We start from the raw sequence: 14,688 nt of genomic DNA, 5'->3' as shown, positions 1-14,688 counted from the left end.
AACTTTAACGTGTGGTTAAAAAAAAAAAAACTTTTCTGAACCCCTCAACTTGGAAAGTGTCCTCATTTCACCATAACTCTGAAAGTCAAAGTATAGGAATGCAATACAAACACAGGCCTGCCTCCAGCTGAGTTTCAAAGGCGTGGCAGCAGAGATATGAAAACTTTTGTTTTTGGATAGCGCAGTCTCAGAGGTGTGGTCTTCCACCTCCTAAAACGCGCCTGCTCTGTGCGCCGCTCGCAGTCTGCAGCAGCAAAGTGACCGGAGGAGGACAAGTGGAGAAGGAACGACTCTGCTGTCCGCTTTGCCCGGTTCCCTGGCTGCCTTTTCCCGGGCACCATGAACGCTTTCGGGTCCCAGCATGGGCTCAACTCGGGCCAGAGGGTCGGCTCCAGGAGCGACCTCGTCGGCGGGGGGACCTTCCATTACGCACGGAGCGACGTGGCGAGCGGAGGCCCCGGTAATGGACATGCCTTCGGCGAAGGATTCAGAAGCAAGACCCTAATAACGAAGTCGGTGAAGGGGGGAGGGAGGATGAGCAGCACCCTGGGGAGCGCCTCGATGAGCGGAGCAAGGTGCCAGATATTTGTTTCATTCCTTGTTTTCTTTCTTTCTTTTTTTTTTTTTGCAAACTGTTGCGCACCTATTGGTGAAAATCTAGAAGGCATTAAATATTTATGTTGAAATACTCTTTAGTTCCTCTACCCAACGCTGACACTGCAAACCCTGGACAAAACTGAGTAAAAGAAAGAAAAAGACTCGATTAGCAGGCAGAAGTAAACAAATATTTGGGATCTGAAAATCAGACTTCTAAATTTGATGTTTTTTTTCTTCTTAAATGAAATATTCTTGCAAATTATTCACAAGAGTACAGTTATGGTTGCTTTAAATTTAAGCAGGTAAGAAAAAGTGCTTATCATCAGGGTATTCTCACGTCATGTAATAAGGATAATTAATCCCACACCCTTATAATGAAGCAAATCTGCAGCCATAAACATTTCAGCCCCCTTAAATCTAAACTACTATCATTATAAATCTTCTTTGCACAGCAGCTCCTTTAGGCCCCAGGGACGCTTGATTTATGACTCACACTGAACTTTTGAGTTCGCTGTGTTGCAACATCTTCAACAATCTTCATTCCAGACATGTTCAGTTTCAGAGCCTCCAAAAAAGCACAGACTGTAAATCTGTCACTTCTTCGCTTTGTAATACGACTTCTACAGTACTTCTGACTATGCATGAAACTATGCATAAAAAAATGCATGTGAGCTGTTCCGTTTTTGTTGTTGTTGCAGTTTTATTATGCGTTTTTCAATGTTTCTAATGTTTATGCAAGCTTTCTGTAAATAAATGGTCACCAAATATATCAAGTATAAGCAGAAAAAATAGGCATGAATCATATTGTGTTTTGGGAGGTATTAATAAGTTGTAGCTCTATGATTATAAAATTGTGAATGACCTATAACCATTGTGACAGCAGAAAAAAAAACCCACACTATGTCAATAGTAAACAATGTCTGTAGATCAAGTTGTCTCTTTACGTTCACAAGATATTTTTTGCTTAAGTGATTTTTACTTAATTGGATGCTTATTTACCTTTATAATCTTTTTAATCAGCCTTTACTGCTGCCATCCAGCAGCTTTTTGGCTCCACTCAAAAAAAAAAGAGGAAAGCTACAGGTTTTTCGGAAGTTGTTTGTGCTTAACCGATGCCTCTTCAATGGCTTCTGCAGCAATTTGACATTCTTGTTTTAATGTTCATCCCTGATCAGTTCTGTATATCCTGTCATGTTTGCGCAAGCCACCAGCTGTCCTGGCTAATAGGAGGAAAATGCAAGGGAAACTTAATTTGCACATTTATTCAAGTTCGTGACCTGAATGTGCTGGTTGGTCTTTAGTCTGGTGTGGTTGGGGTCATGTTACGTGCCAGAGTTTCATACAGTTGCCTAGTGTGAAGAAGTGGCCTTGATCGGCAGTTCTGGTTGTTTAGAGAGCTTTAAAGTAAACTTTCGTACACCTTGTACACCTCCTTAACGCTTACCTGCATGTGAATAGATACTAATTTAACAGATAAACAGTTGTTGATGATGCAGCTCTCGGGTGTTGTTTCAGGTCATTGTTCAGTTTCAATACCACTCTGCTTCTGTATTTGGCATGAAGGTTATGCACTTCTGCTATTGTCCCTGCCTTATTCAGCTTTTATGGTGGATAAAAGTGGGTCCTCCCTTATATTTAGGAGCCTTTTTATGCTTGTATCTTTGTATGCCAGTCAGTATTATTGAACAGTTGGTACTTCTGAGGTTTTGTACAAGCTTTGAAAATAAATGACTGCAATTTTTCCTATAATATTTTTCAAATTTGTTCTGGGACACCACACTTGGTGATGCATATATTGTCATGTAATATGGTTATGTGACTACAATTAGTCATATGTAATAAGAACACATTCCTTAACAGAAACAGGTTTAAAAGGGGGCCGATTATGCAAAATGCAGCTTTTTGTACTTCCAACTGGGTCTTTACTGGTTCTAGAAACAGTCAAAGCATTGGAAAAAAAAAACATCCAGTCGTTTTTTGGCATTTAGTAAATATTTCTTGTTGTCAGAAGCCTCTTGATTGTTGGTGGGGACTGCTGCTCACCTAGCAACCTAAGTGGAGCTCCGCCCGCTTCATGGGCTGAATTTGCTGCACTGTACAAAAGGCTGTTGGGCATGAACATGATTTGTCATTTAGCACAAGCTAACGCTAACAATCGGCTACTGATAGCCCTGTGTCCATTTAGAAACCACTTGCTAGATTCTTGCTGGTTGTGGAGGGGGCCCCGCTTCCTCAGCTTTTGGGTCTGACTTGGTACGGTTGTGCCTCTTTGCAGCCATTTTCATGTGTATATAATGCAAGCGTAGGGCGTAACCAGCTAAAGCTATAATTGACAGTCCTAAAACAGCTCATTCTGAAATTAGTTGGGTGGCCAAACTAGGATCAGTGGATATATGATATTGTATAAAACCTTTAAAAAAATTAACTGGTATTTGAGATTTGAGTCTTTTTTAATTAATTAGATATGATAAATAATTAAATATTTACCTGCCAAGAGAAATAAACCAATATACATTAGTTACATACATGTGTATGAAATGGTAACGGCTCTGAGTGCAAAATCTGGGTACAAACTGGAAAGTGTTGAGTTGTCCCATAACCGGCGAAAAATGTATGCTGGTTACAATTAAGTGACTAAATAGAAAACATGTATTTGGAAATTGTCATGTGCTGGGGCAAAACAAATGAAAAAGCTGAAGAAAAGTATTTTTTTTCATTCCAGAAAGCTCAAACAAAACCACATAACTAAAGGAGAGATAAATCACGGCCATTGCCTGTAAAATTTAGATTTTAAAATATTTTGATTCAAACTATGAGTCTGAGTCTGACAGGACATTAGACAAGCATGTATGTAAAGAACAACAATATTTAGTAAAGCAACGTGTAAAAGTAGTATAAATATTGAAAAAACAAAATAAAATTTAGATTTAATGTAAAAAATGGCATATCTAAAATTCTTTATACTCAACACTTTTTTTTTTAATGGTATTTTAATTTATCCTTTAATGATGAGCTCATAGTCTTTGAGATCGGAAGGCCTTTAGGTCTTTAGGTCCCGTAACAGAAGTAAGGACTCAGGCTAGGCCGCGCCAAAATAGTTAAATGTTACTTCCAGTCAGAAGAAAAATGTTGATGAAATTAGAAGATTACTTTAAAAAAATAAATATGCCAGGGTTATAATCGCTGAATCCTTAATCTATTTAGTCAGTTGACAACAGATTACAAGTCTTGCTAAAACGTATGTCATAATAACTTTCATTGACCAGCAAACCTTTTCTTTCTGAAATTTAGTCTTTAAAAATATTCTGAACGCAGGGAAAACAAATTCGGAAACATAAAAAAAAAATTGTAATAGTGGGTACAGTGTCATAACTCCTTTGTAAACATGAATTAGTTTTTGACCTGTAAGCATATTATAAAGAATGTCTAACGCAGAAAATAATGTAGAGTGGATAAATGCATTTTCAAGGGACTACAGCCAGTTTCTAAATGACAAAGAAGCAGGTTAGGATTATATACATATAGAAATTAATTGCAACTTTAAACCGCATCATTTCATTTTTTGAAGTTGGTAAAAATATTAGAACACAAGTTGACTAGTTTTACCAGGGACAATCATTTGGTCTGAATGGCGATACTGTGTTGAATCTGCCTGTAATACATCTAAAGCCGATTACAGAAACAATCTTTATGGATCTCTTTTGCTGCCCCCTGCAGTTACGCCATGAACGTCACCAACAAAGCCAAACAGCAGCAAGGCCTCTGCCAGGAGTACCTGATGAAGGCTGAACAATCCCTGCAGGCCGTGAGTGGTGTTTGTTTTCTGCTCTTAACCTGTGCTTTTCCTGCTTAAATGAATGAAAAGTAACGCCGGCTAATTTTGAACTCTTACTGATGCTTTTATTATGAAAGGAGGGGGGGTGTTGTTTGTGTGAAAGTGATTCCTTAGCTCTCAGCAGGATCTGCTTAGCATATAGCTCATCTGTATAGTCTGACTGAGATTTTGGAAGATAAGCACTAAGACATGCTAAGTTGTTTTTTGTTTTTTTTTGTCAGTAGTCTCCACTTGTTCATCAAAGCTTGGTTTTAATAATTACTTTTGGTTTTCTTCCAGTAAAAAAAGACTGTTTTCTATGTAACCATCAGCCTTGCGAACTGTGACCGTGAGCATATTTTGTGGACATATCTTGCAGGGCTCTGGTGATTCAGAGTACTTCCTGGGCATGGCAAGAGATGCACTCGAGAGGCTAAACACCAGCGCAGTCGAGATGGGTCAATTGGGACTGTCCAATGACAATGCACTGAGGAGGTAAAACAGCCTTTTAATAACCTGTGGCATGTTCTGACAATATCCACCAAAGCACAACCCAAACACTTTCTTCTCGATTTACAGCGTTGACCTCCTCAATGGGCATTTGAAGGAGCTCTACGGTGCCATGTCTAACACCATGGGGAGAAGGAAGTCCACCAGAAAGAGCTCTGGAGGAGGAGAAGAACGGGCAAGGATCTTGATGAATGAGGCTCTAGCTTGGATTGCTACACAAAAGGCAGGGACAAACTCAAACATACATAGAGCCGCACGACCGAGCCAAAATCAAAACATCAAGCCAAACCCAAACCATGTCTCGTTGATTTAAATTGTTTCCCTGATTCCCTGAAAAGTGTAGATTTTTTTTTAACTACCCCTTCACTACACGCGGCTATAAAACTAAATTAAAACTAAATGAACTCCTTACAGATGCAGTAGTTTTTAGGTACTTGCTCTGCACCAACATGAAAAACACACGGAGACCTTCAGGAGAAGTTGTGAGCTCACCATACTAGCTGTTCTGCACACAGCGAAAAAAAATAGGTGAAACGCAAAAGGCAGCCTATATGTTGTGGGCTGAGATTTTGTTAGCAGGTCTGGAACTGTACTAGTTAGCAAAAATCGGACAGTAACTTATTTAAAGCTTAGGTTTAAAGAGACATATCCAATAAGATCTCTCCTGTTGGTAATCTACTCTGTTGTATTTACCTGTACTTAAAATAAAGATGCTGGCTGAGGTCTGTGCTTCTGTAGCTGGATTGCAACCGTTCATAAAAGTATTATGACAGTTTTTAAAGGCTGAAAGAGACTACAGAAGGTTAATTTTAATAAGCAAAAACAAAAACAAAGCCATTAAAAAATGTTTTGAAGCTACTGAAGTTAGACAGTCAGATCACATTTCTTTTATAAACACACAGCCACCCCCCCCCCCCACCCTACAGAGCACAGGCCCTGTGTTCCTATACAGCATGTAGTTAAGACTGTGGAACCAAAGGGGCGGGGCTTACAACTTAGAGCATTCACTTAAGCAATGCCAGAGGCAAGTTTAAAGGACTTAGTTTATTGCAGGCAAAAAAAAGTCTATTGAATTAGGTAAATTCAAGCAATTTTTTTTGCTGTGTCTTCAACATATAGCTATCTGCATCAGACTCTGTCGAGCAACACATTTCTCAGCTCAAACAGATCTTGCCATGCAGTGTGTCTGCTCTCACTGTGCGTCGCAGAACTGGCTGCTTCTGCAACCGTCTCAACTTTTCGTATCATGTCAGTTAGGTCACGCTCATTCCAGATTCCCATCTTACACCTGGAAGTTCATACTGGGTCCGAGTTTTGGACAGCTTGTTATTTCAACAAATTAGTTTCAAAAATGTAATTCAGTTTATTAAAACAATATTAATCTTTTCTATTGTGTTTGTTAAATTTTTTTTGCCATTTAGATTAAACGACAGCTGGAGATAGGCACCAGAACCCCTTGCGACCCCACTAGGGATAGACGTGTTAGAAAATGGATGAATAGATTAATTGATTAGTTGAAAATTTGTTTGAATTAACTGATTAACAAGCTCATTTAGATTGACCAAATAATCAGAACTCATTTAAATTAAAATATGTTTAAAGTTAAAAGAACATTCAAAAGGTCTGCCTATGCAGCACGTTTACAACCTCAGGAAAGAATGGAGTTCAAACTGCGGCATATTCATGGTGATTTTAGAAACACACAAGGTTGTGCTAAGATACAGAAATAGATGTATATTTATTGTTTTATTTTCCAGCGTATGATTGAAACAACTATTTGGGCCGATGACCCTTCAGCCATCCAACAGCAGCTCATCAACCACCAGAGGTTACACGCCTCGATCCAGGGGGCCCCTGAGGTGCTCCGGGCAATTGATGAGTTGGTGGGTCCAGTCTTGTGATTGAATAAGTTAGATGGAGTTCGATCATAAATATGTAGTATCATCATAATACATATTATTACATTTCTATATTATCTATTTCTATCAAATAGCTTTGGTGAGGAAATATTTAATTTGTTTTGTCAGTGTTGTGTTAATGAAGTTTAAATGATTTGTGATTATCCCCTTAGAAAAGAAGCAACGACAAACCCAACCAGTACACCCTGGAACAGGAGTGGGATAGTTTAAAGGTAAAAGAAACTAAAAACCCATTTTTATCTCTGATGTTTGAACTTTTTTTTTTTCTTTTCGCAAAACCGTGTCCAATTTTTATATTTCTTTAATATACTCACTTTCTTTTTCTGTGTTAGAAAATGTCAAATTTGCGGACTGATCAGCTGCGAGAGTTATCAGAAATAGTCAACAACATATGCGACGAGATCATGTGGGTGAACGACAGGGAGGAACAGGAGCTGATGTTTGACTGGGGGGACAAGAACATAGAAGAATACATCCCCAAGAAGCAGGAGAGCTACTCGGTTAGTGAAACCACCAACAGCGATATTTTTGTTTCAATGCTAAAGAGACTTTAGTCAATTAACATTCTTGGAAAATTCTTAGTCTAAATGACTTCTGATGTCTCTTATGATTTGCTCTTCGTATGGAAGCAATCGTCTCCAGCAGATACGATTTTGTCAGTTGCCATCACTTGTCCTACAGTTGGAGAACTACCACAGAGCTTTTCCTATAGCTGCATCTTGTCCTTTATGATTATAAAACTTCCCCTTATGTAACAGAGACTGATGAAAGACCTTGAGGAGAAAGAGAAGGAGCTGCATAAAATCGGTGCTACAACAAAAGCGCTTTTAAAGAACAACCACCCGGCCTCCGACAAGATTGAGGTCTGGAAACTAATTTAGAAATTGTTGATTTTGCATCTATGCACTTTGTAATATGATGGGTTCATTACCTTTTTTTTTGTTTTGTTTTGCCAGGCTTATATGGAAACCCTTCAGACTCAGTGGAGCTGGCTTCTTCAAATTACAAAATGCATTGACACTCATCTGAAGGAGAATGCGGCTTACAGCCAGGTAACTCAGACACACTCTAAAAAAAACAATGCTGCTGATAACAGGGCTCCATTAAAAAAAAAAAAAAAAACATCAAACAGTGTCCAGTGATCCTTTTCAAAGCTGCTCTATTGAGTATGCTGCCTGTGAAGTCCTTGGCCATTCTGTCTCTGCATGCTTTGGCACAATCCATCCAACATGTGTTAAAGGCACCGACTGACTCGCATTGGTGGACTCCACACACCACCACACTCTTGATGTATGTTCCACCTTAGGGTTATCAAGCCGAAAAAAGTAGACCGTTCCCTCTGGGTCGATTATCAATCTCTGCCTCAAGCAGGGGAGTTGAAGTTTCTTGTGTTTTTCACAAATGGTAATGGGGTGGAGTGGGAGATAGATAGACAGCTACCGATCTCTTCTGCAGCCATGTTGGCATGGCTCTGATGTGTTTTGGAGAAGAAAGAATTGAGCTATTTGCCATTCTGATTTTGTTACGGGCCTTACATGTAGTCATGAGATATGTAGCAGGACCTGTGAGTTCTCTCAGCTGCTCCTTTATTCAGGGTTCACCACAGCAAGTCATTACAACTTGCACCAAGACTTAACAGGGTTTGTACACTGGGTGCCCTTCCTGATGCAACTGGGATTCAAACCCAGGTCCGCTGTATAAAAAACGAGGACTCAGCCCGCAACATCGCAGAAACAATATCCTGGAGACAAGAGATGAAAAAGGGAGGAACTCCTTCAGTTGGGGAAAAGTCAGTTAAGGTGATCTGTACATCTTATCAGGATGACATTTGGACACCTTTCATTGGAGGGTTTCTTGACCTCTCACTGGGAAGAGACCCCAGGATAGACCTCCTTGTGGAGGAGACTAAAAATTCAATTGGACTTTAAATGCCTTTGAAACTCCTTGGTTTCCACTTATCTAATAGTCATCATTTTAAAACCAGTGACAGCAGCCACCTTGGTTATATTAAACCCTTGGCCTTAACATCTCCAACTTTACACCCACTCACCAACTTGGCTCATTGACTACTTCCCCTGTAACAATGGCAGACAAACTTTTATCCCCCACCATGTTTTTTTTTTCTTTAGTGACTGAATTTGTTGAAATTCGTTACAGGTAATTGCATACAGATCTGAGGGGACTGAATTTGACATCAGGGGGAAGTTAAGAACCAGTACTAAACCCATCTTGTTGAAAAACAAAGAAGAAAGAAAACCACTGTGACGGGGTTCCTCTATGCTTGGTCAAACATAAATGACTTCCATGTTACAGGCATTCACCCTCAGTGTGACATCTCCGGAGTCTAACCACAGACTGCCTCCATGTGGAGCAGAGCCCTGCTTTTAAAGCCACAGGCTCCGCCCACAGGAAGTTCAAACAAGCAAACAAAAACCAAACACACGCCCATCCTCGTTTAAAGTACAAAGCGGCGACCATGCCATGACTTCAACAGACCTTCATTCATTTTAAAGCCTTTTATGGCCTAACCCTAACACTAAGCTTTACCAGTATATAGCCAACCCTAAGCCTGACCTAAACCTAACTGACACCTTAGTGCTAAACCTAAGCCCTAGCACAGAAACAAAGTCACTTTACACCTGAAAATAACTCATGGTATTATTCATGAGCAAGGGCGAGGTACTGTTAAGGTTGCAGGCTTAGATTTCATTCTAAGGGGACAGAGAATGAATGTAATCTTTAAAGGATTGCACCATCGTTATTGTTGGATTCTGCCTTAATTTATCGAACCAACAGACTCAAAGGTGATTGAAGATCTCTCTCTGTTATGATTTGTACTAATAAAAAGTCGTTTTCTCCTAATTTCTCCTAACTGTGATCACATATTGTGATTACACTGTTCCTTTCATGATGCTTATCCACTAAACATCTGTGTTTTAATAGTTCTTCAAAGAGACAAATGCAACAATGAAGGCTTTGCACGAGGAACACGAGTTAATCCGAAAGTCATTCGTTTGTAACAAGAACACGTCTCTGGATGACCTAAAGGAGCTCCTTAAAGGCTTGGAGGCATGTTTGTTTTCTATTATATATCTGTTAAAAATAAACCAATGATTTGACCTTTACATTCAGAAGATTAGAGAGATCATATCAGTGCAAAGGGAAAATGCAGCTCTGTTTTCCATTCTATTATTGATTTACAGTTATTATTATTTTTTTCTAGAGGGAAAAGGAAAAGCTCATGGACCATAAGCGGCAGGTGCAACACCTGACCGCCAAATCAAAGAGTATCGTGAGGTTGAAACCCCGCAACCCAGAGGAGAAAGGCTGCAGTGGCATCCTTGTCAAAGCTCTGACTGACTACAAACAAGATCAGGTTACTTTTACAATACTTAATCGTAGATTGTAAATATGATACATAAAAAAAGGGTTCTTACAGTGGTAAGACTTTACAGGAAGAAGTGATCATTGTTTTTATTTTGGTATTTTGCACAAAAATAATAAATTCTAGACCCCAGGTAGACAACTGTGTTATCATTATTAGAAATATATTTTTCTATGTCCCTGCAGAAGGCGATCCTAACAGGCAACGAGGCCATCCTGAAAGACAACAGTCAGCGTAGTAAATGGAAGGTAATAGGCCCAGGAGGACTCGATATGTTGATACCTTCCGTGTGCCTGATCATCCCACCTCCCAATCCATTGTGTATCAGCCTCGCTGCCAAGTAAGACACATAAACAATTCACTCAGACACAAAATTCCCAAACCAGGAAAAAACAGCAACTTTGAAACTAGTTTTCACCATGTGTTAAGAGTTTACTTTTGTATCTGTGCTGTGTGAAGGAATGAGCAGTATTACGAAGCCATCATGTCTATCTGGCATCAGCTGTACATCAATGTTAAGAGTCTCATCGCCTGGCAATACTGTCTGATGGATATTAAGTACATCAACTCCCTCACCATCTCTATGGTAAGATTTAAGAATATGCATTTGTTTAGCATTATAGAACATTTTGATTTAAAAAAAAAACGTACAAGCATTTATGTGGTGATACAAAAGGTTTTTTTTTTTTATAATATAAAAAAAACCTCTATACAGTTTTTGTTCACAGATTTTAATTGTAAGTTTTGTGGCTTGCTGATATCATGCAAAATGAAAGTTACAAGGTAAAAATAGCAGAAAATCCCTATGCAATGTTATTTACATAGGGTCATATTAAAGTTGTTGGAGGCTGTTAGGTTGATTAGTCTCTTAGGTGTAGGCATGTTCGCACATGGTTGCTTATCCTATGTGTCTCTGTGTTGCCCTGTGATGGACCAGTGTCCTGTCCTTTAGCCCAATGACCAGTGGAAATGGGTACCCCACCCCTCACACAAATAAGCGGGCATAGGTAATGGGCGCGTGGATCCTTTACTATGCAGTAATTTAACAATTTCTGTCCATGCATAATTATTGTTTGTATTTCTATAGGGTTTAGGAGCTAAAAATGGGCGTGATATGATTTTGGAACTTATAAAATATTAAATTTTTATAAATAATGTGGCATGAATTTGCTACATGGTTTAAAGGATGTAGCCATCTACTTCAGCAAAGCCACCTATCTGGCTCCAGCTGTGTTCCAGCTGTAGTAAAGGTTTTCTGATTCCTTTTGGTTGGTTTGGAACACACTCATGACCCACGTGTTTGTTGTTTAGTTGTCCAAAATGCGTCCGGAGGAGTATCGTCAAATCTTGAGGAAGCTGGAGGCCCACTACGAGGACTTCAAAGTCAGCAGCCATGACTCTGAGATGATTGCTGATGAGGACAAGAGAAACATGGAGGACCAGGTTAATGGGGCCCACAACCATTACAACAAGCTGGTGGTGGAGCTGCCTACACACGGTGAGTGTTTTAGAAATTGTGCTCAGGACTTTATTCTGTATTCCTAACATTTCCCATTATGAAAAAAAAAACAGAAAATCTTTATTTGATTAGGTGTAAGTACGTTACAATGTTCAGCTCACAATTCCATATTTTTCTTAAAAAATTTCTCCCTTCAGTTCTAAAAGCTTTGACAAATAAAATCTTCCGCTTTTCTACAGTTTCACATCAGGAGCAAACAGAAGTACAGCAAGTTTCTGAGCAACACGTTCAAGTTTCTGAGCAACAAGTTCAACAGCACATGTACATAATACAACAGCAGCCTCAACAACACCACCAAGTACTACTGCTACAACAAAACCCGCAACAGCAACAACTACTACTACTACAACAACAACAACAACAAGAGCAACAGCGGCTACTACTTCTACAGCAACAGGAACAAGAGCAACAGCGACTTCTACTGCTACAGCAACAACAACAGGAACAAGAGCAACAGCGACTTCTACTGCTACAGCAACAACAACAGGAACAAGAGCAACAGCGACTTTTACTACTACAGCAACAACAGGAACAAGAGAAACAGCGACAACAGGCTGTAGCAGAAGAAGAGGCCAGGAGGATGGAGGAAGAAAGACGTCAAGCAGAGCTTAGAAAGCAGGCGAAGAAAGAGATGGCAGAAAGGGAGCACACGATCAAGAAGGAAGTGGTGAAAGTAACGAAAACCGAGCAAAAGAGAAAGGTTTCCTCTTCTTCCTCCTCTGCACTCTCCTCGTCTCATCTCTTATCGGAGCTGCATGCCCTTAGACTGAGGATGGATGCTGCCGAGGGTTTGCTTGGTCAGTATGTTCATATATGCTTCGGAGAGGATGGGGCTCAAGACTGTGGTCTAAAGATCACTCAGATAGAGGTGAACACAAACACTGAATCAGATAAATTTGGAATATGAATGAATGGATGAATGAAGGAGCTGGTTCACTCATACAACTGTATTTTTGATTTTGTTTTGTTTTAGACAGTACAGGATGATATCGACTTAATGCGCGATGAGTACCTACGTATAAGAGAGCGTATCTTGAAGGAGTCTGAAAACATGAGTGATGTGGATAAAGCACAGTTCCTTCGCAGTGAGGTTGGAGTGATCAACCAAAGACTGGGCACCCTGGAGAGCAGCGCATCTGCTTATGTACTAAGGTAGCCAACACAAACACATCCCAGAAATCCTATTAATGCTTATCAGATGAGAACGAAGGCTTTATTATGTTTATAAATACAAAATGTATTTGTTAGGCCACCAAATCACCAAAGGCTCTCCATACATAACTAAAACCCTAAGTTGGTTGTTAGGTTATTGCTGGCCTGCTTTGACAGCTGTATTTTAGAAGAAGACATACAGAAAAGTGTCATAAGCCTAAAACGACATGTTCTCCTCAGTTGGAAAAAGAAATGTTTGTGTGACATCTTCAAAAACAGTTTTAGTGATAAAAAGGAACGTATAAGGAACGTATATAAAGAAAAGGGGGGACCAGGTATCTAAACTACATGCTGAGTTATAAATAGCTTGAAATCTGTAGGCTAACAAAGTACTTCTAAAGTAATAGTGTTTAGAATTTAAAGAAAGAGTAATTAGTGTAGAGGGATTGACTGGAAACATTTCTAAAGTGAATAAAGAGCAGAAAGAACATTAGACACAAGTTCTTGTAAAAATAACGTTTCATTTTTAAAAGAGGATTGAATTTGGTCAGTTAAAAACAGCTAAAACCCTAGATCATGTTCTAAAGCGGAAATATTTATAAAATGTATTGCAGAAGATTTCTAGTTATTCAAGGTCAGTTTTTGCATTGAATCCAAGTCTGATTGTAGGGAGAAGACAAACGGGGAGATTGACTGAAATGTCACAGACTCAAATGTCCATGTTACTTTTCTCAATTTGAACTTGATCAATTATTCAATGACTGAAAACAGTCATTTAGCATTTAGGCAAATGACATATAAGTTGCACAAATTACTATTACTATTTTGAGGGGAATGATTTTTGTTTTACATCCAAATTAAGTATTACAGGGCCAAATACTAATCCTGAAGGGACACCTACAACCACAGTATGTTTAATCAAACTCATTAATGCAACTTGTATAAGTTAAATGAATTAAGGTTAGGTGATATTGAGCAGGGCACTTACTGTTGTTTATCATTCAGTTAGAAAGTGTAAAACCTGCCTGATGTACCTAAGGGGCACATTATGTATATTGTTACTATAACTAAATGCACTAGTTTTGACATTAAATCATATTTTAAAATAATTAATTTGCTAAAATCAGAGATCACCGTAACTTTGTTCTTATAACTCTAATTTAAAGATATAGTTAAACACAAATTTAAATATGAAAATAAATGAGAAGTAATACACATATACTCCCGCATATAGATGACCTGCAAGGTTTTACATTAAGGGTATTAAACGCTTGTGATATGACTGTTTTTAGGCTGCGGGCTCTAAGGGACATGCTGGAGAGCATAGCACGAGCTGAGGACATAGTTAAAGTTCATGAAGCAAGACTGACAGAAAAAGAGACCACTTCTCTATCTCCAGCTGAAGTCAGTGAATACATGGAGACCCTGAAGGTATTGTTGGGAATATTAAATATACGGTATTCAAAGACTTATAATAATAAAAAAGTTATTTTGTTCTATGCAATACTGTAAGAGGCAAGGTAAGACAAGTTTATTTATGTAGCACTTTTCAGTAAACAGATGATTCTAAGTGCTGTAAATGAACAGAAAAACGTTACAGACATAGGAAAAACAAAGGAGTAAGCTAAGTAAACCCTTGACTAGACTTGTTTTATACATTAAATTCGAAGTTTAATTGTTTATATTCATAAAGCTAAAGCTTGAGGTCTCTGATCTGACCTTTCTGACACTACAGCTACAACTGAAAGCAGCATAGTAAGGGAAGAAAGCACAGTAGAGGCGGCGTGTGTGT

General features: G+C 39.0%; 1 protein-coding gene across 2 annotated transcripts in view; it reads left to right on the top strand.

Moving 5' to 3' along the window:
* The first annotated feature begins 221 nt into the window (after positions 1-221).
* Positions 222-14,688, top strand: part of LOC105932861 (desmoplakin) — a 29,337-nt gene continuing 14,870 nt past the window's right edge. For both annotated transcript variants that reach the window (XM_021321307.2, XM_021321306.2), the window contains exons 1-17: positions 222-575; positions 4,315-4,402; positions 4,791-4,906; positions 4,991-5,144; positions 6,679-6,804; positions 6,993-7,052; positions 7,173-7,340; positions 7,599-7,703; positions 7,797-7,892; positions 9,784-9,909; positions 10,064-10,216; positions 10,411-10,565; positions 10,685-10,811; positions 11,537-11,723; positions 11,924-12,612; positions 12,718-12,896; positions 14,189-14,327. In XM_021321307.2, coding sequence (XP_021176982.2) covers positions 340-575; positions 4,315-4,402; positions 4,791-4,906; positions 4,991-5,144; positions 6,679-6,804; positions 6,993-7,052; positions 7,173-7,340; positions 7,599-7,703; positions 7,797-7,892; positions 9,784-9,909; positions 10,064-10,216; positions 10,411-10,565; positions 10,685-10,811; positions 11,537-11,723; positions 11,924-12,612; positions 12,718-12,896; positions 14,189-14,327 — 2,904 coding nt within the window. In that variant the 5' untranslated portion in view covers positions 222-339. The remainder of the gene's footprint in view (positions 576-4,314; positions 4,403-4,790; positions 4,907-4,990; positions 5,145-6,678; positions 6,805-6,992; positions 7,053-7,172; positions 7,341-7,598; positions 7,704-7,796; positions 7,893-9,783; positions 9,910-10,063; positions 10,217-10,410; positions 10,566-10,684; positions 10,812-11,536; positions 11,724-11,923; positions 12,613-12,717; positions 12,897-14,188; positions 14,328-14,688) is intronic.

This window comes from Fundulus heteroclitus, unplaced genomic scaffold (assembly GCF_011125445.2).
Source record: "Fundulus heteroclitus isolate FHET01 unplaced genomic scaffold, MU-UCD_Fhet_4.1 scaffold_78, whole genome shotgun sequence".
Classification (NCBI taxonomy): Eukaryota; Metazoa; Chordata; class Actinopteri; order Cyprinodontiformes; family Fundulidae; genus Fundulus; species Fundulus heteroclitus.
Note: the sequence above shows the minus strand (reverse complement) of the source record. Positions and strands in the feature narration are given on the sequence as shown.